The 26658-nt window shown below is 48.5% G+C and overlaps 14 protein-coding genes across 14 annotated transcripts; 3 read left to right on the top strand and 11 right to left on the bottom strand.

Moving 5' to 3' along the window:
- Positions 1-402: 402 nt before the first annotated feature.
- Positions 403-2011, bottom strand: V8C40DRAFT_254590 (TVP18/Calcium channel flower). The gene is made up of 5 exons (XM_083217855.1): positions 1752-2011; positions 1666-1681; positions 1440-1544; positions 684-1386; positions 403-569 (listed from the first exon to the last, which is right to left on the bottom strand). Exons 1-4 carry the CDS (start codon positions 1786-1788, stop codon positions 1086-1088), a joined length of 459 nt encoding a protein of 152 aa, XP_083069170.1. The 5' UTR covers positions 1789-2011; the 3' UTR covers positions 403-569; positions 684-1085.
- A 1109-nt stretch (positions 2012-3120) lies between these two features.
- Positions 3121-5193, top strand: V8C40DRAFT_254588 (uncharacterized protein). The gene is made up of 3 exons (XM_083217854.1): positions 3121-3637; positions 3703-4444; positions 4523-5193. The coding sequence occupies exons 1-3, from the start codon at positions 3397-3399 to the stop codon at positions 4917-4919; spliced, it is 1380 nt and encodes a 459-aa protein (XP_083069169.1). The 5' UTR covers positions 3121-3396; the 3' UTR covers positions 4920-5193.
- Positions 5064-7056, bottom strand: V8C40DRAFT_254586 (Thiolase, N-terminal domain-containing protein). The gene is made up of 4 exons (XM_083217853.1): positions 6707-7056; positions 6527-6618; positions 6069-6430; positions 5064-6013 (listed from the first exon to the last, which is right to left on the bottom strand). The coding sequence occupies exons 1-4, from the start codon at positions 6711-6713 to the stop codon at positions 5215-5217; spliced, it is 1260 nt and encodes a 419-aa protein (XP_083069168.1). The 5' UTR covers positions 6714-7056; the 3' UTR covers positions 5064-5214.
- Positions 7057-7542: 486 nt separating this feature from the next.
- On the bottom strand, positions 7543-8572 carry V8C40DRAFT_254583 (peptide-methionine (R)-S-oxide reductase). Its single transcript, XM_083217852.1, has 2 exons — positions 8114-8572; positions 7543-8053 (listed from the first exon to the last, which is right to left on the bottom strand). The coding sequence occupies exons 1-2, from the start codon at positions 8340-8342 to the stop codon at positions 7668-7670; spliced, it is 615 nt and encodes a 204-aa protein (XP_083069167.1). The 5' UTR covers positions 8343-8572; the 3' UTR covers positions 7543-7667.
- Positions 8573-9085: 513 nt separating this feature from the next.
- On the top strand, positions 9086-11247 carry V8C40DRAFT_254582 (uncharacterized protein). The gene is made up of 2 exons (XM_083217851.1): positions 9086-9361; positions 9441-11247. Exons 1-2 carry the CDS (start codon positions 9244-9246, stop codon positions 10985-10987), a joined length of 1665 nt encoding a protein of 554 aa, XP_083069166.1. The 5' UTR covers positions 9086-9243; the 3' UTR covers positions 10988-11247.
- V8C40DRAFT_84520 (SNARE domain- containing protein) lies at positions 11218-11986 on the bottom strand. The gene is made up of 2 exons (XM_083223511.1): positions 11674-11986; positions 11218-11607 (listed from the first exon to the last, which is right to left on the bottom strand). The coding sequence occupies exons 1-2, from the start codon at positions 11806-11808 to the stop codon at positions 11449-11451; spliced, it is 294 nt and encodes a 97-aa protein (XP_083069165.1). The 5' UTR covers positions 11809-11986; the 3' UTR covers positions 11218-11448.
- A 745-nt stretch (positions 11987-12731) lies between these two features.
- On the top strand, positions 12732-14999 carry V8C40DRAFT_254579 (SYLF and SH3 domain-containing protein). Its single transcript, XM_083217850.1, has 4 exons — positions 12732-12801; positions 12908-13072; positions 13229-14282; positions 14342-14999. Exons 2-4 carry the CDS (start codon positions 13036-13038, stop codon positions 14403-14405), a joined length of 1155 nt encoding a protein of 384 aa, XP_083069164.1. The 5' UTR covers positions 12732-12801; positions 12908-13035; the 3' UTR covers positions 14406-14999.
- Positions 15000-15597: 598 nt separating this feature from the next.
- Positions 15598-16098, bottom strand: V8C40DRAFT_269520 (uncharacterized protein; the record flags this gene model as incomplete). Its single annotated transcript, XM_083220094.1, has 1 exon — positions 15598-16098. One exon carries the CDS (start codon positions 16096-16098, stop codon positions 15598-15600), a length of 501 nt encoding a protein of 166 aa, XP_083069163.1.
- Positions 16099-16682: 584 nt separating this feature from the next.
- On the bottom strand, positions 16683-17289 carry V8C40DRAFT_282113 (uncharacterized protein; the record flags this gene model as incomplete). Its single annotated transcript, XM_083221733.1, has 1 exon — positions 16683-17289. One exon carries the CDS (start codon positions 17287-17289, stop codon positions 16759-16761), a length of 531 nt encoding a protein of 176 aa, XP_083069162.1. The 3' UTR covers positions 16683-16758.
- Positions 17290-18034: 745 nt separating this feature from the next.
- V8C40DRAFT_269518 (uncharacterized protein) lies at positions 18035-18586 on the bottom strand (the record flags this gene model as incomplete). Its single annotated transcript, XM_083220093.1, has 1 exon — positions 18035-18586. The coding sequence occupies one exon, from the start codon at positions 18584-18586 to the stop codon at positions 18035-18037; it is 552 nt and encodes a 183-aa protein (XP_083069161.1).
- Positions 18587-19547: 961 nt separating this feature from the next.
- Positions 19548-20048, bottom strand: V8C40DRAFT_269517 (uncharacterized protein; the record flags this gene model as incomplete). The annotated part of the gene is made up of 1 exon (XM_083220092.1): positions 19548-20048. One exon carries the CDS (start codon positions 20046-20048, stop codon positions 19548-19550), a length of 501 nt encoding a protein of 166 aa, XP_083069160.1.
- Positions 20049-20851: 803 nt separating this feature from the next.
- Positions 20852-21334, bottom strand: V8C40DRAFT_282112 (uncharacterized protein; the record flags this gene model as incomplete). The annotated part of the gene is made up of 1 exon (XM_083221732.1): positions 20852-21334. One exon carries the CDS (start codon positions 21332-21334, stop codon positions 20852-20854), a length of 483 nt encoding a protein of 160 aa, XP_083069159.1.
- Positions 21335-23896: 2562 nt separating this feature from the next.
- V8C40DRAFT_282110 (uncharacterized protein) lies at positions 23897-24649 on the bottom strand. Its single transcript, XM_083221731.1, has one exon. It carries the CDS (start codon positions 24435-24437, stop codon positions 24012-24014), a length of 426 nt encoding a protein of 141 aa, XP_083069158.1. The 5' UTR covers positions 24438-24649; the 3' UTR covers positions 23897-24011.
- A 175-nt stretch (positions 24650-24824) lies between these two features.
- Positions 24825-26633, bottom strand: V8C40DRAFT_254576 (uncharacterized protein). Its single transcript, XM_083217849.1, has 2 exons — positions 26281-26633; positions 24825-26214 (listed from the first exon to the last, which is right to left on the bottom strand). The coding sequence occupies exons 1-2, from the start codon at positions 26470-26472 to the stop codon at positions 24862-24864; spliced, it is 1545 nt and encodes a 514-aa protein (XP_083069157.1). The 5' UTR covers positions 26473-26633; the 3' UTR covers positions 24825-24861.
- Positions 26634-26658: the final 25 nt, after the last annotated feature.

Genomic DNA, 26658 nt, shown 5'->3' with positions numbered 1-26658 from the left:
TCACACCATACCTGTATCTATTATAGGTATTACATGTTTCTGTTTGTAAAAATGCCGAGTAATACAGGTACCGGCAGTATTTATTCTGCATTCAAAAACAGGTGGTTTGTTTCCTCGGTACTTCATCAGTGGGCTCGTACGAGTACCACAGTCAGACGCCACAGTCGCTACAGAGCCACAATTCGCATGGCTGATGATCTTGGGATACGTCAAACTTCAGTGGAGCATGAAAAATTCTCTGAAATGCTGTAATCGGCTGTCTAATCATAGACTTGACAGGTACCTGGTTGAATAACAAGTTTTGCTGTCAAGATACCATATGAACCTAAAAAACGCCGCAGATTGGTCGATTCACGCATTGAAGCTCGTTTAAGTGCGGTGACAGTCAACTTATATTGGTGTATATCTTAGAATAGAATGACATCAATCATTCATATTTTATAAGATGCAGCTGTGTAAAAGAAACAGACAAGAAATCCTATTCTCTTTAATTACGACTATTCAACGTCAATTCAAAGCCCCGACTAATACCAGACACTTCACTCCAATGCCTCACACATCATGGCTAACTAAATACATGTTAGTCAACATATGTCAACCAAGAGAAGATGCCGCTTAGAAGATACAAAGTCTCGCAGCTTGAAATCTCGGCATATTTCCAATAAAAAACAGTCCTCACCTACAGCAACTAGAGCCCATGAGTCGCACACGAGGTAAAAAGAAACTCCGTAACAGCATTTAGAAACTCTATTCCACTAAGCACAACCATGTAAGAAATGCGCAATGGCAACATATCGAAATCAAACCATAGGCCATGATGCCTCATTCCCGACGCCGAAATTCCTTTGGTTACAAAGGCCTACTAACAACCCCATGCAAGCGGTCAGAAGTAATACAAGCAAAAAAAGACAATCATCTCCTTTACCCGCTTGCCAAAAAATTTTGTCCAAGTTCCAAGCCTCGTCACTTCGCCCAGTTCATTCTGAATCATGCGTCGTTTGATGAGATAAAACATGTCGTTAATGTATTCCCCTTCTTCTCACCCCTTTTTTCTTCCCCACTGCATATATTGCGTAGCAAGGGTCTTAGACAATCATTTGGGCAATACCCGCGCCGCCAAGAGTCTTGCTTCCAATAAAGGCCTGGCCCTTGAGTCCAGCAAGGCCGTAGCAGATGGCTGTCAGCAGCAAGAAAACTGCCGCAGCAATCAAGCTCGAGCTCACGATAATGGTGCTCAGAAATTGGACAATGGCCATGGTGAGGTAGGTGCCTGCTCGAATGTAGTTGGAGCTGACCTTGCGGATGAGTTCGTCGAACTTGGCGGACGTCGGGCAGATTCTGAGCAGCAGCGGCACTTCGATAAACAAGATGATGAGAGATGAGGCCCTGGATCGGTTAGCTGATTTGTATTGTCTCAACAAGCCTTGGAGACGACTTACAGAGCGAGAGCGCAGAAGATAATCAGGAGTGCATGTTTAGAGAAGAGCGTAAAGATGTTGGACAGCCCGGTCGCGAAACAGAGAATCATGGACAGGATTCCGAGCCTGTGAAATCAAATCTGGTTAGAAAAATATTTCCCCAACGAACTGGCATCTGGTATGCCACATCGGATATAGAGAGGGTCGTCCAAGCAATCGTCTCGCGGCGGGCGCATTCGAGGCTTACCATTGTCCGTAGATACCTGTCACTGTGGTTAGCACTGATGCGGTTCCAGCCTCAACTTGTCTCCGTGGTGCGCAAGGGCAACATACTGAAATTCCGGGTTTGGAACTCTTCCTTGAGCGTCATTTTGGCGGATTATGGACGAAGCTGACCAGCAGCCAAGAAATCGGTGTATAAAGCGGCGGTTTGTTCGCGATGCGCGCAATGGCCCTGCAAGTCAGGCGGCGGTTCAGAGACGGCGATCAGAGGACAATAGCTTGCGCGATGTGGCCTGAGTCACGATTTCGGGTGATCTGCTGATTGCGGTTGTCGATGGCAAGGAGGACAAAAGGTGGAATGTCGACGTTGTCCAAGGGACGAGGGCGACGAGACTCTTTTGGCCAGGTTGATTCAGTACCCGTTGCGGTATAGCGGCCGAAGGAATGGAGAGGAACGAGCGAGTCGGTACGGGCGGCACGAGGTAGATGGTACGAGTGGCCCTGCAGGTGAGACGCAGGGCTCGGCGGGAAAGGGGACGACGAGGACTGTGTGTTTTGTATTCGCGACTTGAGGCAATGTACTCCGTAGTAAGGAACCTTTGAACTTTATGTACTCCGTGCCAGCGACGGGCTGCCGATTGGACCCAGACGGCTGGGGCGCAGCTGCTGGAACAATTGCGGCTACAGGGGTTTTTCGCACAAGCTTTTAGCGACCCTGAGTCTATTCCAGTCTGTTGCTCCGAGATATCAATGAAACATCCAGTGTCGACACTTCATTTGAGGTCCATGTCTTTATATCCATCAATGCCTTGATAATGGATTCTCTATTTCAGTATTGGTTTATCCATCTTTCATACATAATCCTCTCTAGGCAGCAGAATTTCCATCTTCCAGTCTTTTGTCTATCCCCTCTCTCCCTTAGGCAGCTCTAATACAATGGATGCATCACGGGCAACCTTTGTGACGTAGGCCAGTACGTGGCAAGAGGCTGCGGCGAAGCCGTTTGTCCGCTCTATCGCAATACGAAGGAAATGTCACCCGGCGCTTGACACGAAACGTCTAGCACGTTGATGGACAAAGGTTAAACTTTTTTGGCTATATGCACTCTGTAAAGTGAGTTGACTGTTAATAACTGTTTAGCGATTGCGCCGTGACAACCACTTTCTCGTATGTGCACAATCCAATGGCCTACGCGAACGCGGCCCGTTGATCCGGTGCCTGAGCGTTGCTTGTCCAGTGCAGGATCGTCAACTAGCACATTCATGTAGCTGCCCGTCATATGTTGCACTACCCTGGAGCATAGGCCTAAAACTCAATAAATTCCATGCCACCTTGCGTGCACAAGTTGCAAGTCATTGCGAATTGTTTGCCTCTCACAAGCAAAAGCCGAATACGATGGGCTGCTTCTTACACGTGTGGAGAAACAGTCACTCCGTCCAGACTCCACCGAAAACCTCCTCAACGCCGGACCGGTGCCAAGGGCTGCGGTTACATCATGTCATCAGCTCTGCCGATTGAGTGACCAGTATCGGAACTGCTGCAACTTTGCTGTCACAGCAGAGGTACAAGCAGACGTTAATCTTTTCATCCAAGTCTGGCATCCACAACATTGTACTCTTCTGCTTTCGTCTCATCTTGAGCCATTGGCTTTTAGCGGCTCCGTGTCGATCGGTACTTTATTTCTTATCAGCGCCCTTCACCTGAACTAAACATTCCCCTCCAACCAACCGGCTTCAAGAATAGCCTCACTGCCAACATGACCTTGACGGTTCTCTCAGATGACCAGGTCAGGGATATCCTAGAAACCCTGAGTCTGGATGAGCTGGAGGATTTTAGAAAGACTCTGGCCGACGCACTTCATGCCTTTTCAACGGACCTGGGTACCGACGGCTTAGGCATATTCCAGCAGCCGCATCGTGTCTCGACGTTGCATCCCGATACTCAGGCCACGACTCTGTATATGCCATCATGCGGTCCCTCTGGCATGGGCTGTAAAGGTATGTGGTACATGAACTTGAAGCCTCATTACAACTCAATCAACGAATATTAACGGTGTATAAAGTGGTGTCTCTCACTGCTGCCGAGGCAACCAAGGACCCCAATGTCCAGAAAATCAGTCCAACAGGAGTCGTCAACCTATTCTCACCAGATGGGAAGCCCATTGGCCTTGTTCACGCCAGTACGCTCACTGCTTTTCGCACAGCATTGGCCTCGCTATGTCTCGTCTATCGCCGCAACCACGTCAAGACAATCACCGTCTTTGGTAGTGGCATGCAGGCATACTGGCATGTCCGGCTCGCCCTGATGATGAGGGGAAGCACAGTCAAGCACGTCAACATCATTAATCACCGCTTCTCGGACAGCGCTGGCCGCATTCTTAAAAAATTTACGATCATTCCGCACGAGATCAAGGTGCGCGAAGGCTGGGACGCGGCAAAGTTCAGCATCCTGACGCCCACCTTTCATGAGTTCAACCGCCTGCAAAAGGAGTACATTCGCGCTGCCGACATCATTTACTGCTGCACTCCATCTCAGGAGGATCTTTTCGAAGCCTCCATTCTCACAAGCCATGAGGGTAGAAAAAAGGGCAGGCTCATTGTCGCCGTAGGAAGCTACACGCCCGAGATGAGGGAGTTGCCTGAGGGTCTTCTCCAACTCGTCACGAAGCCCCGTGAAAAGGGCCATAGGCATTTTCACAAGCATGCCGATGAAGGCGGCGTCATCGTGGTAGACACATTAGATGGAGCGTTAACGGAAGCCGGAGAGATTATCCATGCAAAGATCCCACCCACCCAACTCGTTGAGTAATGTTAACCCCTCACTTCCCTCCTGATAAACCCCCTATCAGTTTGCACATGCCAAGCTAACGGCGATGATTAAAGGCTTGGCGAGCTTGTAATGCTTCACCGAATGGCCGTTGACGAGTCAGAGTCCGAAGCCTCCGATGTCATGTCACAGACTTCCTCTTTCTCAGAGCTGGACCTCTCAGACAGAACCCAATCTATGGGCACAGTCTACAGCGATCTGCCGCCTAGCCCTTCAAGCACAACGTCTTCGGGACACAAATCGCCCTTTTCGAAGCACTTCCGGAAAACCTCGAGCAATTTGTCCGACAAGGACAAGGAGAAGCAAAAGGACGATGCCCTGTCGCGCTGGCTGCGAGACGGCACTGTCGTCTACAAGAGCGTGGGAGTGGGCTTGATGGATCTGGTAGTTGGGACAAAGCTGATTGAGGTTGCCCAGCAGAAGAACATTGGCACGCAGATTGAGGGTTTTTGAATAAAAATGGTACGGAGCGATGTAGATGTGCTGGCATTTAGTAGCATTCAAGATTTCCAAACTCGAGCAATAAAAGCATGTACTGTTAGAACTCAGGTTTCTATGAGATATGGACTGCAAAAGTCACATTCTCTCCACATATGATTATTTTTTAAATGTTTGAATTAACATCAGGTATTCAATATTTCTATGCTAGATTGTTCTCTGCATTTTACGAGAACATAACCAAGAGACTCGTTTTCTATTCGTACACATTCATCCCATATATACCCGCACCTCTTCATTATCGTCCACTTTACTCGGCAACCCAAACGGCGCTCATGCCCATACCAGTGCCAATGCACATGGATGTGTTGCCAACCTTCTTACCTGTTCTCTTAAGCTCATACAGCAGCGTCGAAACCTGGCGAGCACCAGTGCAGCCCAGGGGGTGGCCAAAGGCAATAGCACCTCCCTTGGGGTTGATCTTCTCGTGGGGAATGCCCAGCTGGTTGGCGCACCACAGGCACTGGCTGGCAAACGCCTCGTTGATCTCGAAGATGTCGACGTCGTCCTTGGAGATGCCGGCCTTTTGCAGGGCCTTGGGGATGGCCTTCCAGGGACCCTGACCCATGAGCAGGGGCGCGACACCGACGACGGCGCCGGCGACGTACTTGCCGAGGATCGTCTGGCCGAGCTTCTCGGCGGTGGAGCGGCGCATGAGCAGCACGGCGGCGGCGCCGTCGGAGACCTGGCTGGCGTTTCCGGCGTGGATGGAGCCGTTCTTGGCGAAGGCAGGGCGGATCTTGCCCAGGGACTCGGCGGTGATGCCCTCACGAACGCCGTCATCGCGGTCGACGACAACCTCCTTCCACTCCTCCGTCTTGGGGTCCTGGACGCGGACCTTGAGGGGGACGATCTCATCTTTGAAGAGACCTTCCTTCTGGGCCTTGATGGCCTTTTGGTATGAGGCGGCGGCGAAAGCATCCTGGGTGTCACGGGTGATGCCGAGATCCACGGCCATGGCCTCGGAGAGAACGCCCATGGGGACCTTGCAGTTGGCAGCCTCCTTGACCTTGAGGAAGTCCTCGGAGAGTTCGGACACGGCGTTGGGACTGTTCAATGTCAGTTTCGGCTACCACTAGCACTGGAGTTATCCTCTCTACTCACCCATAGTTTAGGGTCATGCTCTCCACACCAGCACCAATACCGATATCGATCATGCCAGCCTGGATCTGGTTCGCGACATCGACGCAAGCCTGCAGACCAGAAGAGCACTGTCTGTTGACCGCACGCACCGCCGTCTCCTCTGTGAAGCCGGCGACAAAAGCGGCGGCGCGGAACTCAGTGGCACCGGCACCCGGCGCAAGCACGTTGCCGACGGCGACGTCCTCGACGAGCGCGGGGTTGATCTTGGAGCGGTCGATGATGGCCTTTAGGACACCGGCGAGAAGGTCGCCAGCGGGGGTGTCCTTGAAGCCACCCTTGCCACCCTTGGTGAAGGCGGTACGGCAGGCGGCAGTGACGACGACCTAGTTTGGAGATGCGGATGAGTATTTGTTATTTTGTAGATATCACCTCGATAGAGAAGGGAGAGAAAAGGGAGGATTGTAAAGGTTGGAGCGTACATCGTCAGGGCGCTTCTCGAGGATCTTGTCGCGACCACCGGCGGTAGGGTTGCCGGAGATCTGGCCTCCAATCTGGGAAATTCTGTCGGCGGCTGTTGCAGAAGAGAAAGAGCGTTAGGAACCAAAACTTGAGCTGGATCAAGGGTGTTGATTTGATCGTCTTGTGATGGGATCACTTACCGCCCATTTTGTGAAGATGTGTGAAAAGATGGGAAGAAAAAGGATGAATGGATGGATGAGATAGGCGTATAGATGGAGGAGAGAGGAAGAGATGATACGAAAGATCTAAAAGAAGAAGAAGTAAAAGATAAGAAATGACAGTGACGATGTGGACGGAGGATTATTATAATCAATCCGGCTGACCTCGGATGTATTGACCCTTCCAAATCCCCCAAACAGGTGGCACAAACGCTGACCAGCTCCAAGTCGGCCGAGGCATCTCCAATCGTCCAAAATTGCTAGTGCCCACCCGCATTCGCCTTAGCGCCTTTCACATGCCGATGGGGTCCTTTTGGGGTTCCCCAGCTTTTCGCTTTTTCTTGCTCCAAAAACTTGTTGCCGCCTCTTGTCATGGTCATGGTCATGGGGTATGTGGTGGTTTGAGTAATCAATCAATCAGATGGGCGTTTATTCGCCTTCACCTTTACTGGTTTGAGTATTATGGAGCCCGGAGTACATGTGCATGTACATACAGTAATGAGGCAGCATCTCTCTGGCTGGTTTCGGCATCTTCCATTGCACATGACGGACAAAAGCTGACAGTACATGATGTTGGCTGAGTTGGCTTGTGAAAAAGCTGAAAATGGCTTTGTCCTAGTGGCAGCTAAATTTACCATCCATCTCGTACCGTCTTACTGGGCCACTATTGTGCCGCATTGACGTTATCTGGAGGGCTCATCTCATCTGACAATCTCACAGCTTCTCAGTACGCTACCGAGGCTAGATTCAATCTCAGATCCAAATCGCCCAGAATGTTGATGCATGCATGTTTTTGCCCACATGTGCAGTTGCTTTAGTTTAAGTGATTTTCATATTTCAATTCCACAAGGGTTACTATTAACTTTGCCTTACACCGCCCATAACATCTCCAAACGCCCATTATATATACAACGCCAGCCTACCCCATCACATCACTCCGCCATTATGCCTGGGTATCCTCCTTGCTCTTCTCAACCACCTTGTCCTCCGGTGAGAACTTCAAGCTGATGCTGTTTACGCAATGGCGCTCATCCGTCGGCGTCGAGAATCCCTCTCCCTTGAAAACATGGCCCAAGTGACCGCCGCAGTTGGAGCAGACGATTTCCGTCCTGATGGAACCAAAGCTTCGGTCCTCGTGTCGGGTCACTGCGCCAGGCACGCTGTCGAAATAGGCTGGCCAGCCACAGCCCGAGTTGAACTTGTGAGTGGCCTTGTAGAGCGGCGCATCGCACGCAGCGCAGGTGTAGACGCCCTCCTTAGGGTAGTGCTTGTCAAACTCTCCAGTGCCGGGGGCTTCAGTGCCCTTTTCTCTGAGAATTCGGAATTGTGCTGCGAGATGTGTTAGTGACATGAACAAGTTGTAAATCGCAAAGCTGGATAAAAACGCACTTGGGTTGAGAATGGCGCGCCATTCGTCCTCGGTTCGCTGATCGGGATAAGTCATGTTGGATGAGGGCTTAGATGATGAACCAAAGAGAGCGCTCAAGAATGGAATGCTAGACATAGATTGCAGGCGAATAGGTTGCAGTGCGTGTCGTCGGATTTGATGCGGGGATTTAACACGGGCGAAAGTAGACAGGGAGAAGATGAATCGTGAGAATGCAGGCACAAAGCGCATGAAGGCGATGTTGTTGATGGTATTGATATAAACGGGGAGAAGCGACAACTTGATTGCCTTTATATGTATTGATGAGAGATGTCGTCAGTGTTTGATTGGTTAATTGGATTTGGAAGATGTGTTACAGCCGCAACGAGGTTTTTGACAAATCTGTGTATAGCCGCAATTGATTCCATTGCATCATCCAAATTGAGGCCCCAAGGGCCCCCACACACTGTATTATGCCATATTGAGCACTGGGAAAATCAGCGCTAAGGCTTCGCATTTGGCGTCTGGAAGGCTTGCAAGGCTACCTGACCCAATTAATTGGAATCCTCATTGATACCTGTTGTGGAATACAGTGCCAGCTCAAACTCTACCAGTTAGGCATATTCCCATTTAAGTACGGAGCAGGTACCCAGTGATGGAGTTGTGTGAGAGTTGTTTCAGCTCAAATATTCCATTGCTACTCTTGAGACACTATTTGGGCCCATGACGTTGCAGCACACCAAACTCATTCAGTCGCCTAACCCGCATCATGTGAATTAATTATTCCAACTATATGACTTCATGATTCCTCTCTAGCAAAACTCATCATAATAAGCAGAAAGTGACGGCAACATTGTGAAATTCGCCCAATTACCATCTTCAGGCTACAGGGTAGGCTGCACCCAATGCCACGGCTTTCCGAAGTGCTGCCGACATGGGGCCTGTAGCGCTATTGATGTCTGATACAGGAGGCGGCTTTCGTGGGGTGCGGTCAACCTGCAACTTGGAAATATCCGAAGAGGCCACACACGACACTTTGCTCTAGGCTGCCGCATTTCTCTCTCCTCTGCACAGCATAAGTACAAGGCAGCCGCCTATTTAGCAATCCCGACCATACACTATTCGATTATCCTTTTGCGAAATCTGATCCGCCATGTCGAGACGAGCCCCAAATCCCGGCGCCGAGCGGGCGGCGCAGAACCAGGCGACCATCAAGAGTCTCCTGAAGCTCGAACCCAACAAAGTCTGCGCTGATTGCAAGCGGAACAAGCGTACGTCAACTTGCCATTAACTGATCTTTCACTTTCAATCAATCCCGTGTGAAAAACTAACGACAGTGTCGTTCGCTAGACCCCCGATGGGCCAGCTGGAACCTGGGCGTCTTTGTCTGCATTCGATGCTCCGGTATTCACCGTGGCATGGGCACCCACATCAGCAGAGTCAAGTCGGTCGATCTCGATTCATGGACGGATGAGCAGCTCCAGAGCGTGCTGAACTGGGGCAACGCGCGCGCCAACAAATACTGGGAAGCCAAGCTGGCGCCCGGCCACACGCCCTCCGAATCCAAGATCGAGAACTTTATCCGCACCAAGTACGAGCTGAAGCGATGGACAATGGACGGACCGATCCCAGACCCCTCTACCCTCGATGCCGCAGCCGATGACGACGTTCCCCTAAGCCTGGTCAAGGAGAAGCAGGTCGTTGAGAGGAACGAGTCCATCAGGAAGGCCTCGATTGGACAATCCCAGGCACCGCGAAGAGCTCCTATCCCGGCTCCTGCCGTAGGAGATCTCATCGGTGGCGATGACCCTGTGCCAGTGCGGGCGACTAGCGGACCTCCTGTTGGCAGAGTCACTCCCAAGGCCGAACCCGCCCCTCCTAAGACGACTGGTACCAAGGACTCATTGCTCGGACTCGATTTCTTGGGTGAAGCTAGCGCACCGCCCCGACCCGCGAGCACACCAGGGGTCAGCAGCTCTGGAGGCCAGTCAAGACCTGACCTGAAACAGTCCATCTTGTCACTATATGCCTCTGTCCCTAAACCGCAACCCCCGCAGCAGCAGTATCAGCAGCAGCAAGGATTTGGAGGCCCCGTCTCCCCAACCATGAGCCACCACTCACCCCAGGGCTCAATGGGCGGCTTCAACGATGCATTTGGCAACTTGAACCTGGCAGCCGCCAAGCCAGCACCAGTCGATCCCTTTGCGAGCTTTGGTACGAGAGCGGGAGCGTCCCAATCAAACAACAGCAATGCATTTGGCGGCCTGAGCGGAGGCAGCTTCTTCGACTCGAAGCCTGCGCAATCTCACCAATCCAAGCCCTCCAACTCCAGCTCTGGATTTGGTGGATTCGGAGCCTTCTCATCGCCTGTGGCCGCTGCCCCGGCCGCCCCCAAGGCGTCATCTGCCATGGATGATCTCTTCGACTTCTCCGCGCCCGCCACCCAGCCGGTGTCTCCGCCAATTGCCCAACCGAGCGTCCCGGTGTCCAGCTCCGTCTTCAACCTCTCGTCTCCCCAGAACAAACCCGCTGCTCCCGTGCCTGCGCCTGCGGCTGCACCAAGCTCGGCCGCAGCCGTGATTGGTGGGGCCAACTTGTCGGGAGCTGATGTCTGGGGTGGAAATGAGTGGAGCAGCGCAACGACGGCCGCTCCGGTGGCCCAGAAGAGCCCTTCGCTGCCAAAGCCGGCTTCGACCAGCCTTGGATGGGAGGGAGCTTCTTTTGCTAATACGCCAATTGTTCCCGGATCCAACGGTGGCTTCAACCCGGCCCCCAAAGTTGCTGCTGATGAAGAATTTGGCGGCTGGACGAGCAGCACTGGACCAACCACCTCTGGCACAGCGGCCAAGGGAGGCTTCGGGGGCGACGAGGATTTGTTTTCAAACGTTTGGCAGTAATATTGCTTCTCTCTATATATTTTATAATGACGAGCTGTGTGCAGGACCAGGAGGGGAAGGAGACGGTTTAATTATCCGGGCTGCACAATTGGGTAGGGCGGGCATGTTACTGGGCGTTTGTTATGCATGTTAGGAGTCTTGTAGATTGCAAAAAAGGAGGCATAGAGCTGCGTGGTCATGGCATTCCTCGTGCCTGTGGTTATGAATCTATCTGACCTGTTTACGTCTTGAAGTATGATATAATTGATAATGTCTGACCCCAAAATGTATTTATTGTTTTTAACACAGAAAAAAAGAAAAGAAGCCAATGCTCATAAAAACTCCCCGTAGCACGCCAAGGGTATTGTCTTTGAAGTCCGACTGCACTTTGTATATCCTAAACGACAATTACCAAGAGGAAAAAAAAACACCCCTTTCCACAGCCTGGACCCTGAATTCGTTCTATGCCATGCCCCCCATCCTCAAAAGATCCACTTGATGCCGTAGTAGAGTATTAAGAACGCCCCGATGATGATGGCTGAGAGCTTTATTATCGCAACGTTGTTTCCTGAAGCGGCCATTCGCGTTAATCTGCTTGCGGAGCCTTTGACCTGGGAGGCCATGGATGTGAATGTGTCGGTCTGGAGGAGAGAAATCATGTTAGCTTTGGTTCGAGGATTTTGAGTGAGGGCTTCTTTTGCACGTACGGTGTTGTCGATGACATCTTGGGCGCGGGCGTTATCGTAGATGTCGACTGTGACGCCGCGCAGGGCGGTGACTTTGGAGGAGAGCTCTTCCAGACGAGCGTTGTTCTGGCGCTCGCGCTCGTATGCCTCGGACATGGTGGGCGGTTGTGTGGAGGAGGAGGTTCGGAGGTTCGACGAGGGTGTGAGCGTCTGCTCTCTGATGAATTCGCTTCGTCTGCTTAGAGCGCTGTGATATCGCGAATGAATGTCTCGTCGGTACGAAAGGGCAGATAGCCTCGTTGGGGAAAACCGGGAGGTGAGGCTGAATGCGCCCGCCAAAGGGAAGCTGTCCAACGGCGTGTGATTTCTTGGAGTCTGTCGAAGCCGCTATTGGCTGCTTGTAGGCGCGGGCGCGAAAACGGAAAGGATTGTAGTGAGTCGGGGAGACGAAATAAGGTCAGTTGGAAAATGGATGACGATGGCACCGAGGCTCAGATTTGGTGAAGGTGATTGATGGTTGAATGGAGGCGGACGGGATGGATGGACCAAAGGCTGGGGACTAGCGCTGGTTTCAGTGGCGGCCCCCCCTGTGATGGTCCTGCGTTTCAGCGCACTTTGGCCTTAGTGGGATTTCCAGGATTTTGTCTGCACAGGTCAATGGTTAATGGATGTTCTCTCGCACCGCCACGCGCCGCGCGGTCGGGGCAACATTCAAGGTGTGGGCCCCGGGGTTCCGGCCTGAGATGCGCTGTGCAAGTTCGATGGATGCTTTAATGCTTACCGATTCGGGGGTTGTGTGATTTTTGTGGTTGGAAGGGATTCGTAATGGTCCGGTTGGTTACGTATAATAGGAAGAGCGTCCAGCAGATGGGTTGTTTGCTTGTTTGTGCTCCTCTTTCTCTTCCTTTGTTTCCCCTCTCTTGTTCTGTATTTTGAGGTTCTCGCTCACTCACCTTGTGGCTGAGTTGACGACAGCGTTAAACAGCTCCAGACACAGCACCTGGCTCGCTGTAACAGGCTCAATCCAATCCTTCAGGGTCTCCTAGCGCCCATACGGCATCAATCAGGCGCCGCAACTGCCTGCAAGCGCTATCGGATCCTCCAGTACCCCATACCTCCGCCTCGTGCCGAATCGACGCACCCCAACAGGTACCTCCGACTTGCGCCCCCCTCCACCCCGCCTGGCTGCCTGCGAGCAGCTATATGTCCATGGTGACTTAATGGAGCGACCTTGCTGACGCACACCTTTCATTAGGATCCGAACTTTGCCTCTGTGCGGTTGTGCTTGTAATTTTTTTTTTATTTCCTCTCTTTTATTCTCCGACTTCCACCTTCAACTGCAGCCTCTGGGAGAACGGCCTCGCGCAGGCACACTCGGTCAAGATGGGCATCAACAATCCTCTCCCGGCCTCCATGGCATGTAAGTTAATTCGCGCGCCGACTCTACGTCATTAATATCTTGTTGTCTGGCTTGTGGCGGCTCGCCTTTGTCGCCACGTTCCTGGTCAACAAGATGAAGATGGAAATTCTGGCCGAGCTTGGAAGCTGACTCTGTTCTTCTTCTCTCTTATAATAGCCGAATGTAAGAAATGCGGAAAGATCCTCTCGTCGTTCATCAATCCGCGGCAGGCCTTTGGCCCCGAAAAGGTGATCCCGCCCTCGATCCTGTCCAACGCAAAGGGCCTCGCCATCATCACCGTCTTCAAGGCCGGATTCCTCGGATCTGGTCGCTTCGGCAGTGGGCTCGTGGTCGCTCGACTCCCTGATGGAACCTGGAGCGCTCCCAGCGCTATTGGAACCCTTGGCGGCGGATTTGGCGGACAAATCGGCTTCGAGCTGACGGACTTTGTCTTCATCCTTAACGACACCTCGGCCGTCAAGACTTTTGCGCAGGCCGGCTCCATCACGCTGGGAGGCAACGTGTCATTGGCTGCGGGCCCTGTCGGTCGCAATGCCGAGGCCGCCGGCGCAGCTTCGCTCAAGAGCGTGTCGGGCATTTTCAGCTACTCCAAGACCAAGGGTCTGTTCGCCGGTGTCTCGCTCGAGGGCTCGGCCATCATTGAGCGTCGTGATGCCAACGAGAAGCTGTATGGCACGCGCTACACAGCGCAGCAGCTGCTTACCGGGACTGTACCGCCTCCGCCGCAGGCCGCGCCCCTCATGAACATTCTCAATTCGAGAGTTTTTAGTGGCATGAGGCTCGGCTCTTCCGACGACACCATGTACAACGACATGCCCGTATACGACGACAACCATGACGATGTCGTGTGGGAGGGCCGACAGGGACAGGCGTATGGTGAAGGCCAGCAGAACCCCCGCTCGAGATCAAACACCTGGCAGGACGATGTTTATGATAGGCCGAATTACAATGCGCCGTCGCGCTCAAACACTTTTGCGAGCAGGGGATTCGATGACGATTACAGGTTCCAAGACAGGCCTCCCGAGAAAAAGGTTGGACCTGGCCGTCCCACTGCGCCCAAGCCTGTTTTCGGAGCCAAGCAGGCTACATTGAAGTCGAACGAGGCCGTGGCACTGTTCAACTTTGACGCAGATCAGCCCGGTGATCTAGGCTTCAAGAAGGGAGACGTCATTACGATATTAAAGAAGACAGATAGCGATAACGACTGGTGGTAAGTTTTCACATGTTTCTGACTGTGTATAACGCACAATTCTAACGCTATGATACCAGGACCGGCCAAATCGGAACAAGGCACGGTATTTTCCCCAGTAACTACGTTAAGATGAAGGAGTGATGAGTTGGACCCGATACCTGTGATACCACAAAGACTGCTGCTTTTTCTTGTTCTTCTTTTCTTCTCCGTTATACTTTTTTTTTATTTTCTTGGAAAAAGGGCTCCAATTGGAAGGATACCAACTTGTTTTAACACGTTATATCTCCTTGGGTTGAATTGATCGTATTCTTTCCATCTTTTTCTTCGCGCTGTTCCTTTGGGATTTATGAAGAAGTTTTTTTTTCTTCTCTTTTGTCCTTTTCTGATGGATAGCCGTGCTTTTGGGTGTTGCTTAGCAGGGGGGAAGAGTTTTATGGTGATCGACAGGCGTAGGGGTTAAGAGAAAGATTTTCTGAGAAAGAATGCTATTTACAAAGTTGACAACTCTACAAGAGGATATTGCCCAACCAATTAGTGGTTTGCATGTCTTACGGCTGTAATCATCGGCAAAAAATTATTTTGCTCCTTTAACCTCCTTGCCATACCTCCGTCCCCATTGTAGTTGTAGGTGATGGTACATTTAGAGTGGATTTGCTTGATGACACGGAAGTGTGGTTTGTCTACGGATGTTGGTTAGACGCAAGGAAAAAACTACTGCGGCAAACCCGTTTGTTGGGGCAATTTTTTGCAATATGATCAAACTGTTTGCATTTCCGACATTGTTTGCCTTTGTGTGGGTTGTCGATAATAGCAAGTCCTTGCATTTTTTCTGCCGTGGCTTGAGTGCGAGTGGCACCAAAAATAATAATTACAACGACATTGACAAAGCAGACACATGGCAAGCAAGCTACTGTTTACAATGCGATTAAATTACTTACATTTTCAACATTATTTATCTTTATGTGGGTTGTCGATAAGACCAAGTTCTTGCATTTTCTCGGTCGTATCTTGAGCATCTTGAGCTGTTCTAGAGTATTAGCACGTACGCGACAGTAAATGGAGAACAAGGCTGGACATGTCACTGTACTTATACATTTTGATAGGTACCTAATATATAAGGTAGGTATATATTGGGAAAACTAGAGATGAACTGTCTTTTTATGACTCAATGAATATTCTTTAACATTTTTTAAACGCTTTTGAACTTCTTTCAACTTCTTAAATTGAATGGAGAGGAAAAGCAATTTGCAGATCGGGAGAACAAAGACTCCTACAAGTGCCAAGTAACTTGAATCGGAATTCTCAAATAAGGCTACCCACGCCATGCCATTTATTAAAAAATGATATGCATCACCTTCATTACAACCCCATTAGGCAACTCGGTAACTGGCATCTCTACTAGCTCGTCGGGATAGACTGTATATCCTTTAAAAGGCCTAAAACATTCATCCCATACTTCAAGAAAGTCCTTAGTTGAGATGCCCTCCCAAGTTCCCTCCCATCTCCTTTTGAGTTCCGTAGTTTCGGGAGTTTTTTGTACTTCGCTGAGTGCCTTAGCCTGTGCATCGGTGATATCGGTATTTTTGCAGAGGAAACTCCAAATGGTTTGATACTGCTCAGTGTAGGCCACTTCGTAGACAACTATTTTGTTGTCTGGGGCTGGGAAATAACCTGCCATGAGCAAGTCGGGGACAAATTCGGTCTTTGGACGGTTGCCTGAGCCTGGCTTTTCCATCTTTTTGCCCCAGTCAATCTGGCTGGCCCAGTCGTCGAAGATGAAGGAGTCGATCCGGCCAAATACGGGAGACGAGCCGAGAATGAGGGAGTCGGCCATGGTTGTGTGTATGAGAATAAACGATTTGTTTTTGCTTGTGGTTGATAGCCCCGGGTATCGGTGGTGAAAGAAAGATGCTGGGTTTATTTGGCAGAGCAGAGGCGGTTTATATAGATATTCAGAGAACAGGTGTCTATCTATGGGCAAACAAGTTTTTGAACGTCCTTGAACGTCTGTGATCGTCTGCGTTTTATAATTAGACATAGATAGAAAACGATTCGCGGATTAGCAGAACAAAGGATCTTGAATGGCAACGGTGGCCAATCATTTACTTGTTCATATGCTTTACGCGCTGTAAGAAATTGTCCCCTTTCCATAGAGATTTACTGTTGACACATTTAAAAAGCAAGCCAGCTTACACTTGATGCAGCACTCATAATGGCAACAATGGTATATTTCTCTCTAGCTAATCCCCACTACATCCACATCCTGCTTCGTTAGTATAGAGAAATAGCAGTCTATTTCTATCATCAAGGGAAGCTATTCAGAAAAGAGCAAAAGGAAGAAGAAAGAAAACAACAGAAGACATAGGAAAGAAAACAACAGAAGATATAGTCCTCTATAGCAAACGGACTACGGGGCAGTTGCGGCTTGCAACATGAGGAGGATCTCACATGCATCCGTGATTCTCAATAGTTGGAATCGAACTTCTCAAGGGAACTAACCTGCCCGGCGCCAGGTCTCCCATTGGGCTCCTCGATTCGGCGTGGCCGCTTGATCATACCATTTGAGACGTGCCATGGTCATCTTGACCTCGCCCAAAGCCGCCAAAACGCCCTCAGATGTCACCGGTGCGTTTTTCGCAACGGTCTCGACATTGATAGGAAGTCGGAGCTTGTCCAGCTCAGTAGTCCAGTCCTCTTGCTCGAGCGATGCAATCATCGTCCATATCTCATTCCATTGCTTGAGAGCATCAACGTATTTGGGGGCAAATCCATTCAAGCGACCGAACATGTCGCTGGTATTCGTATTTAATTGTGAGCGGTCATTATGGGACCACTTCCAGATGACCATTTCGGTTTCATCGTAATAGGCGATTTCGAGGACGCAGAACCTACCGTTGAGCGCCTCGTAGATTTGTCGGAACTTCTGTTTGGTCTTGGATTCTTGATGCTTATCGGGAGCAATGCCGGATATCGCTCCGTAGAGGAGAAAAGAGGTCTGGCCATGGTCACCGATCTTGAGACTCATTTTGCGCTGGTTGGCTGTCGTAATTCTTGGTGTGTTTGAGTGTTTGAGTCTTTGCTGTGTGTGTCGATGGTGTTGATTGGGATTGACGGAAGAGAATTATTGAGTTTACTTAGCAGAGAAGATGCGGTTTATATAGATAATCAGAGAACAATTACTCCTCCATGAGAAGATGAACGTCTTAAGACTTCATTGACTACATGAGGATGAACATCTTGAGACCTTATTGAGCACATAGGGATGAATGTCTTGAGACTTCATTGAGCGTATGGGGGTGAACATCTATCTGCGGATCAGGAAAACAAAGGATATCTTGAACGCTGTGCCGCCACAAAAGACTTGGAATAGAATCTTGAGTTTACCTATGCCGCATCATCAACTCGTATACACTGGTTCAGCCGCGGCCTAAGGGGGGAGGGTGTGTGTGTGATTGATACATCTTACTTTCATTCAATTACACTCCGTGTGTCCTGTGTCTGCCATCGTGACTTGAACGGCAACACTCTGGAACTAGCCACAATGACTGTCCCCTTGGATGAACTTTCCGGTTCCTTGTTTGCTCCATTCACTTCGTCACCTTTGAAAGATATTTTGGGTCTCTGTATGATGGTATTTGACATTTTGTACGTGTATGAGAAGAAAAAAAGTAAGCTGGTTGACACTTGACAGAGCGCTCATATTAGCAACAACAATGTATTTCTCTCCGCAATTGCTTACAACATCCTCCACGTTCAAAGGCTACTGGTACCTAGTTGGAATAAACGTGCCTTAGAAGCCTAGGATCTGTGATATCCTCAAGATATACCACACGCAACTTGACACCTATCTCTTCATTCTCTTTTGTGGTTATCTCTTCGGCCCTAAGCCCCATGTTTGTTATCTTACTTATCGCAGCTCCAACTTCTCCCTTTTGAGCGTTTGCAATCTCGACCCATGTGGCCTCCCATTTCCGGTAGAGTCGTTGAGATTCCACGGTTTCGTTTACCTCTTTCAATTTATCGAAATCCTCGGGTGAGAACTTATCCACGTCAAGGGACCAGATCCAGAGAATCTGTTTCTTTAGATTGTGGAACACTTCAATAACATGGACGTCCTGCTTCTTCTTGATGCCCGGTTTCTTCTTGATGCCCGGCCTATCCACTAGATTGTCGCCCCTGTAGAAGGGCCCAGCTCCCATTTCGTACTTGGTAGAGTAATTTTCGATCCCCACCCCCTCGAAAAATTTGGTAACCATGAGGGAATCGGACTCGCCAAAGCTATAAGTATTGGGTTGATGCATCGATCTAGTCGACAACAACATTTTGTTTGTTTGCACGAGTACGTGGACTTTATTATATTTGCAAATAGTGTTAAGAGTAATCGATGACGAGCTTCATTATGCTTGAACTCTAGGGGGTAACTGAAGTTTATATAGGTAGATCAATAGTAGGTAACTATATGCCAATGAATCAATAAGCGTCTTTGAACAAAGCGTCTTTGAACAAAGCAAACTGAACAGCAGTATCTGCTTTATGAAAACAAAGGATGTATTAAAGGCGTACAGGCGCTTAACACTTGGCCAATGATCTTAGGTTTCCCGGTGTCGCATTATTATCTTCTCATCTACGCCGCCTTGGCCTCCTAAGGACGCGTAATCTTGATACTTCCCTTTATTAAGAAAGGAAAACCTTCTTCCGACGTCTGAAAGGACCTATCTTGTAATGTATCCGAAGTAGCCTTGATATCAGCCTCATTAGCCAAATTTTCTAACCCCATGCCTCATTCCACATTCCTCCACCTCTAGCCCTCTAGGCGTCCTCCATAGACGGCCCAATTTCTGTGAACATCTCAGAAGACATCACTACAGACAAAAATTGTCGTATTGGTGGAAACAAGGACTACTTGGAGGACTTGCGGGCGCCTAAGAGCTGGCTAGTGTTTATGATCTAGCAGTTGGGTGACTCTTTTCATCCCAAGTCGGCTTTGCAGTAACCAAACATACATCGTGAGCAGGTGCAAGTCCCTTGGGCAGAGATTTCTTATTTTACTATACAAAGACTCCTAAAAGGAACAAAAACACGTGCTATAACCGCGTGACCTGGTGAGTGTGTAGAATGAGGAGAAAACAGAGCTTTCTTTCACACAAATAAGCAACAACAATATATTTCTCTCCATGATAGCCTATAACATCCGCAACATCAAAATTATGCTAACTGGAATGGTAATTCCACATGTTCCAATCACTGGCCAATGTGTCTACCTGTCTGATGTGCCTGACGTTTTTATTTTGTGATAGACACGATAGCCAAATGGATGCCAGTCTCAATATCCTGCTTTGTGTCCAAGACTTCAACGGCCCCCAGCTCCGGTATCTCGTTCAATTTGGCCTGGAATTCCTCCTTTGTCCCGAAATTTGGTTCCAAAACTTCACCTTTAGGCGTGCTTTTGGGTTCCAATCCCGCGAATGCAATCTTCTTCCATCTCACTTCCCATCTCACAAGCAACGCCATAGATACCTCGTCTTTCGTTATCTCGTTAATGGTCCTCAATTCTTTCTCTTGGAACTTATCCACGTGACGAAACCAGACCCAGAGAATCTGTTTGTGTGGAGTGTCGAATACCTCGAAGACATGGACCATCTTTTTCTTGTAGTTGTTGCCTCTGTAGAGAACTCCGGTTCCCTGGTCGCCTACGACATCGTTTTCTTGAAGTGCAACTAGGAGATCCTCAATCATGAGACCGCTGGAGGCGCCAAAGTTATAAGAATCGTTCAAATCGGTCATCTTGTATGCGTCTATGAATGCTCGAATTGTTCTCGTATGTGTAGATTGTGTTTAGCGTAGTTGATGATGAGCTTCATTATACTAACAACCCACAGCGTAGATGAAGTTTAAATAGATTAGCAGCAAGTAACTGCATGTTTGTGAATCTGAGAACAATTTTGAACGCATTATAAACGCCAAAGGCCACCAGGTTGAGAAAATGGATGTCTCGAACAGTGTACGAACGCCAAAGAACTGATCAATGTTCACGAGAGTGGCGATTAGGGGGTTCTTGTCATCCCAAGTCCGCCTTTTAGCAGCAATATTGTATCGAGTGAACAGGTACAAGCACCCTGGACAAAGAAAAACTGTGTACTACATCGTTTTTGAAGAGAGCGAGGGAGAGAGACGCATGTGCTACGATTGTGCGGCCAGATGAGTGAACAGAATGAAGTGATAAAGCTTTTATTTTACTTTTAGAGCAGTGAACAACTTCTGAATCGTAGTAACTGTGATACAGGCTGGTAACGTGACAAATAAACAAAAGCCTCTTTCATATAAGTGTTGTATACCAAAAAAAAGATCCCAGAATAAGACAATGATTGCTTTGGTGTAAGTCTGGTTAGCGCCTCACCTGGTAGATAATATGCATTATTTCGACAGCGTCACTTGTATCATTGCGTTAGCAGAGCACATTTGTGTGTAAATAGAATTTATTGATAACCAATGTCACGACTATCTCTTAATCCTCGGAACCAATCATCCGCAGAACCTCCATAACCACAACATAAACCTCACTGGGTCCAAGGGTCCGTCCACGAAGGCTAGAGTGAATCGGCGTCCTCTGTGAGATTCACTCGTCTTCCAATAAGGTAGTTGAATCGTTGATGCATGAAGACATTCCACGCCTTCATCTGCGGGGTATCTTCCAGACAACTGACAAGAGATCCTCCTTGATAAACCTGCTCATCTGAGCGTGCCCTGTGCATGTGGACTAGCTCAGATATGTGATCACGAGTGCAGTTAAACTTGGCATTTCCTGCAACGAATTCTCCAGACAGAGCAACGCGGCCATCTGGCGAAATATTGAAATCCGTCTTCGGTCGGCTGAAACTAAAGACAAGGAAGTGATAGCGCTCGGAGCCGGCAATTTCCAAGATTTTGATGTCAGGGCTGTCCTTGTCCTCCTGAATATACCTGAAGAAGGTCGAATTCGAATTGGTCACTTCATAGTATTCTCTGTGCTCTGGTGAGAGGTCAAAAGCCAAAAGGCTGTCGACTTTGGCGGAAGGATGCAAGGGGAGCATTGTTGCTGATTGACTGCTGTATGATGATGTTGTAAGAGTGAGTTAGACGTAGCGCGGATTTGTTTGTTGTGATCGCGGGCAGGATATATAATGTTTCTGATGAGGAAAGTGCCAGATTAAATAGGAAACCAGCACCAACCATGTTCATATACTGGGCAGCAACTTTTAGGCTGAGATAACGGACTGTTCTTTCTTCTCTTCGGGAATTTTGCTCTCAAGGGTCTGTGTAGTTCAAGCAGTTGCGGGAGCAATTCAACGAATGATCTCGGATTTGCATCTTGAACAAACGTTGCACTTGGCCCATATCTTAAACATCGAAAATTGAACATGAGTTTCGTAGTATCAAGACATGATTACTCGTTTAACTGTATCTGCAAGGCAAAGTCAAATACGCAACGCATATTCATTATCCATGACCCATACATGCCCCTAATCCGAGGTGCTGAGCAATCCATTCAAGCGCGTCCCACAGAGATACCATCAGCGATCGCCTTTCATCCTCCCGATACCTTTCATCCTCCATATATATTTCATCCTCCATATATATTTCATCCTCCATATATCTTTCATCCTCCCGATATCTTTCATCCTCTTGATACCATGCCTTCCCGTTCAGGAATTTGCTCTCCAAAGCAGTGATCAGAACGCCGTGTTCTCCACGCCCGTCAAACTCATACATCTGTAGCTCGTGAAGAAATAAGAAGAGCGGTTCAAATTTAGATGCTAGAACTTCATCGAGCTTGACTGGAATATGCAATCCAGATAAATCATCGCGGTCTTCGTCAGAAGTTGGAAAATCTGCTTTTGGTCGATCGTAACACCATATAAACTGGTCATGCTGACGGCAAGCAATTTCGACGATACTAATGATTGAGCCATCCGTTTTGACGTACATTATAAACCGGAGAAAGGTTGCATTGGGTATGTTATGGCCACGAAGAGCCAAAAGCTTGACAACTTCTGCTTCTGGATACAAGGAAGAGAGTGATGGTGTCATTTGGACTTTGCAATAATATCACAAATGTGCTTTTTTTAAGGATGCGTATGAAGTTCATTGAATGAGAACGAGCCGTCAGGAGCTGTCGATGCAGTTATCGGATTATATACACGATGAAGCAAGGCCAGCGATATTCATCAGAAGACAACTTCTAGATTGGGACAACAAAGGCTGCAATGCAGACTGTACAGGCGCCTAAGAGTTGGCCAATGCTCTCAAGTACCGGTTGGTAGGCTCTCCTCGTCCCAAATTAATCTTTCATCAACCAACAAAGCATCAGGTGAGCTGGTAGGTGTAATGTGGATGGAATGCCAATCTTCAGTCTTCCAACGCAGAGAATTACATATATTTCTAGGGAATCGTTGAGCAACTACTATGGTACAATCGCGTATATTACCCTTGAAGTATAAGAATTGTATTAATATGTCGCAGCGACTTGAGTATCGAGCTGGATTCATGTGTAGCGGGAACAACAGGGGCGAGTATTTCCTATTCCTAATAATTGAGCAATGATTTTATCCAAACCTCTGCTTCCAGCCCTTGACATATCTCACAGAGTTGCCACGGCTCGCAATTACATCCATTCTCCGGAATCTTCCCTCCTTATCATTCTCCCCCATCTTCCCTCCTTATGCCAAGCCCTAATGTCTTCAGGGGCACCTTTAAGCTCGGTATAACTCTCGGACTTCTCATAATGTTCTTTTATGCGATCGAATATTTCTTCAGCATTAGGCGTATAAATACAGGTACCAGTGAGATTGATGCGGCCGTCAGACGATGTTGGAAGGTACAACTTGGGCTCAGTAAAGACCCAGATGAAGGTGCCGTCTGTGCAAGTGGCCTGTTCCAAGAAATGGACTTCTGAGGCGTCTTTATCAGATAACATGAAGATTCGAAAAATTTCGGCGTCCCATAACTCGCTCTCAAAATAGTCATCGAAGATGTCCTCATATACTTGAACTCTCCGATCGTTCACTGGTTCCCCGAAAAGATCAAGGAGGTCAGAAGGATCGAAAACTGACATTTTGGGTAGGTACTTTGTGATGAATTAATGTGGCGCTGGTGGTCGATGAGTATTTCTTATGTTTCTGTATTCTTAGAGTTGCGAATGAAGAGAGTATTCAGGAAAATTCTGATGAAACTTCATGGCTTTTATAGATGGCCAGGAGACTTAGCAATTGCAGGCCAAATAAGTCTATCATAAGATCCGGAAAGACAACAAAGAGATACTTCATACATCATGAAACGGATTCCAGAGGGTCAAGCGAACATGTCATGAACTATGATTGAATAAAGTAGCTTAGAGTGACGCTCGGGTCGTCTTGCACAGACTTCTCAAGATGAACAGACAGACATTAGACAAAGAGGAGACATTGGGCTTCACATCACCGACCATTGCTACAAACCATGTGCTATTGTTTCTTTTAATTAGCTCGTTTCAAGTGAGTGGACTAGAAGCGAAGAAAAAGTCCTATTTCTCTACTAATCCCAAAGGTGAAGGATAGTCTAACTATACCCAGAGCCACACTGGACAAAGAGTCTGAAGGTCTTCTGCTGGTTTGATCCCAGCCGTCATGTTTCACTCTCCGTCTTCACCTTGGCCTCTGCCTGGATCCCAAACTCCATACTACGGTCAAACTCGGTCTTGATGCCGACCTCCGTCTTGATGTTGGCCTTCGCCTAGATATTGACCCATATCATATCCGGCAACTTCTTCACGCACCATGCCAATCTGTCGTGAGTCTCCCCATACTCTTCAAGAACGACGCAACGCTCATCCTCAAGGCCTCGACCGCCGTTTCGGTGCTCCTCCAACTCGTTAACAAGGATCCATAATACCTGATCCATTTCTGTCTCAGAGAGATAAGACGACCCATGACGAGCCCTGGGCCACCTCACTCGCTCTGTCTTCAGGATTTGCTTCTTCCACGCAAAAAAGCAGTCTGCGAAACAAGCTACTTCAGTATGGAAGTCGAATTCGCCCCAACTAGGGGAGCTGTCCATCCTGAAGAACAGCGCTTTAGATAGGTCGAAGTTCCTGAGGTAGTAGGGAACTCCATCTCTGAGTGCGACTAGAGAGTCGACCGGGGCAATTGATAGAGGCATTACTGCTCTTATAGGAAGGTGAGTGATGATTTTAGTTTGTTTGTATGTGGACTCGAAAGTTTTGAATGAAGAAGCGACTGCAGCACGGTTAAGCTCCTTGGAAGCCGTGGGCGAGAGGCTGTTATATAGAAATCGGAGCCGGTCATGAGTCAATATGTGTGAACAAGGTACATATGTAGAAAGCAGTGCTTAACGAATGAGCTGTCATGAAAATTGAACAAAGACGAAGGACATGGTGTGACTGTGTCCTCGTTTGAATGCACAATTTGTTCAGAAATGGATTACACGACATGGAGGCAAATTCGTCACCCAAGTAGACAAAGCGAAAAGGGGCTCTGTCAGTCCAAATTTCAGCAGCATTGCGCACTCTCATATGACACCTGTAGCCATCAGTCAACATTTATTCAATGCTTCGTTTGTGTGATTACATGTAACTGGCTTGCTTCAATTCACTCAACCAAAAATCTCTCCGTGCCGCATCAATCTGCTCCAAGTAAAATCGGGCGCACGCGGCGCCGTCACAACCTCGACCAATATCTGCAGTGCACTGATCCAAGAGCTTCGATGTTATTTTATTCAGCCTCTCCAGTGATCCGTTATCAGCCACGAACATAGAGGGCAATTCCACTATTTCACAAGAGGAGTGACGTATTGCTGGTATCTCAGTTTGAGTATCTGTTGGGTGAGCTGGTGTCGGATGCACATTGGTTTGTGATTGACTTGGTCTATCCATTTCTGAATCGGAAGGCAAAACTTCCTCTCTTAGTATATTCGAATCGCTCTTACATCGGCCCTGCTCCCTGTTTGCTCGTTTCTGCGCGGACTGTGAATTGGGCGTCGTGCTTTTTCTGTCCCTGACAAAAGGCAAATTGCGAGTTCGAGGCATCAATGCGCGAAAATCTTGTGTAGATTGCAACGTGTACGAGACATCGGCTTCATTAGTAGTTTGACAGTCCTCCGCTGTAGAAGCTGTGGAAGCTGTGGAAGCAACAGTGTCCTGGCTTGCTTGCGGGGTCTCTTGAGAGCATGCTGAGTCGTAGTCATTTATGCCCATACATATCGGCTGCCTCCAGGGTTGCGACGATGTGTTCGGATCGGATTCAGATCGATTACTCAGCAAAGAACCTGTATCTTTAGCATTCGAAAAGTCGCTAGATTGACTACTCGGTAGTGAAGACATGGGAGATGTATCTTGATTATTAATGTCGATGGTGTTTCGAAGCGGAGAGCTCACTCGTGGTTGATACATATTTCTGTGGTGGCCGAGATACGATTGGTAAGTATTTTGATAGGGAGCGTAAGTGTTTCCTGGCATCATCTGGTAAACTGACTGCTGCGATAGGTCTTGTGGCGGAGATTGAAGAGGTTGATATTGTGAATCTGCTGGTTGCAGTTGAGTAAGCGGCATATCCGAGTTCAGCATTGAAAGGAAGGAAAATTGCGATTGTGTTGGCGAGCTTTCATGTCTATCTAATGGAGTGATGGAGCTCAATCGCGGTGCAAAATCGCTGTGCAAAGGTGTTGGATATGATTGACAACGAGCTAGACTTGTAGGAGCAGCGTGAGGCGGGCCAGATATGCCGTCTTTGACCTGGAACCCGAATTTCTTTAGGGCGTATATGACGACATTAAGGTCTCGGGTTTCTTTAAAGGTAAATAAAACAGTTTGCTTTTTTTGATGAATTCGAATGCACATCCGGTGAGAGGGCCTGTCGATGGTGATAGTCTCTAGGATGTTGTTGGATGATATGATTAGTTCGGTGAGCTGGATGGATAGCTATTGTTGCCGTTAGATTCGCGACAAACCAGTAGGTAAGAAGTTAGAGATCAAGTAAAAACACACCACACGTTGCAGTCCTAAATGCGATTGAAACATCATGTCATTTGCGTCTCCGGCTATGGTCCTTCGTGCTTCCAGGGTAGCAGTCAAGCAGCTCTCTAGCTGGGCAGCATCGTAAACAGTGGAAGTGGATCCATCGTGGATCTCTAATCGCCGCAGAGGGCAGCCAGACAGCGGAGTTGGTGCGAGGGGCATAGCTGGAGATGCTCTTTATTATGAGAGATTGGGTCTTTGAAGGGCTGCTTTAAAAGAAGAAGAAGACAAAAACATAACAGAAAGAAGAAAGAAAAGAAACAATCATCAGTCATCAGTCATTAGTTTAACGTGGAAAAAAAAAGCAAATGCTCACACTTGGTGATGCAGCAAGGCCGTTAGTTGCTT

Source organism: Trichoderma camerunense (assembly GCF_050948025.1).
Source record: "Trichoderma camerunense strain CBS 138272 chromosome Unknown V8C40scaffold_19, whole genome shotgun sequence".
NCBI classification, from domain to species: Eukaryota; Fungi; Ascomycota; class Sordariomycetes; order Hypocreales; family Hypocreaceae; genus Trichoderma; species Trichoderma camerunense.
Note: the sequence above shows the minus strand (reverse complement) of the source record. Positions and strands in the feature narration are given on the sequence as shown.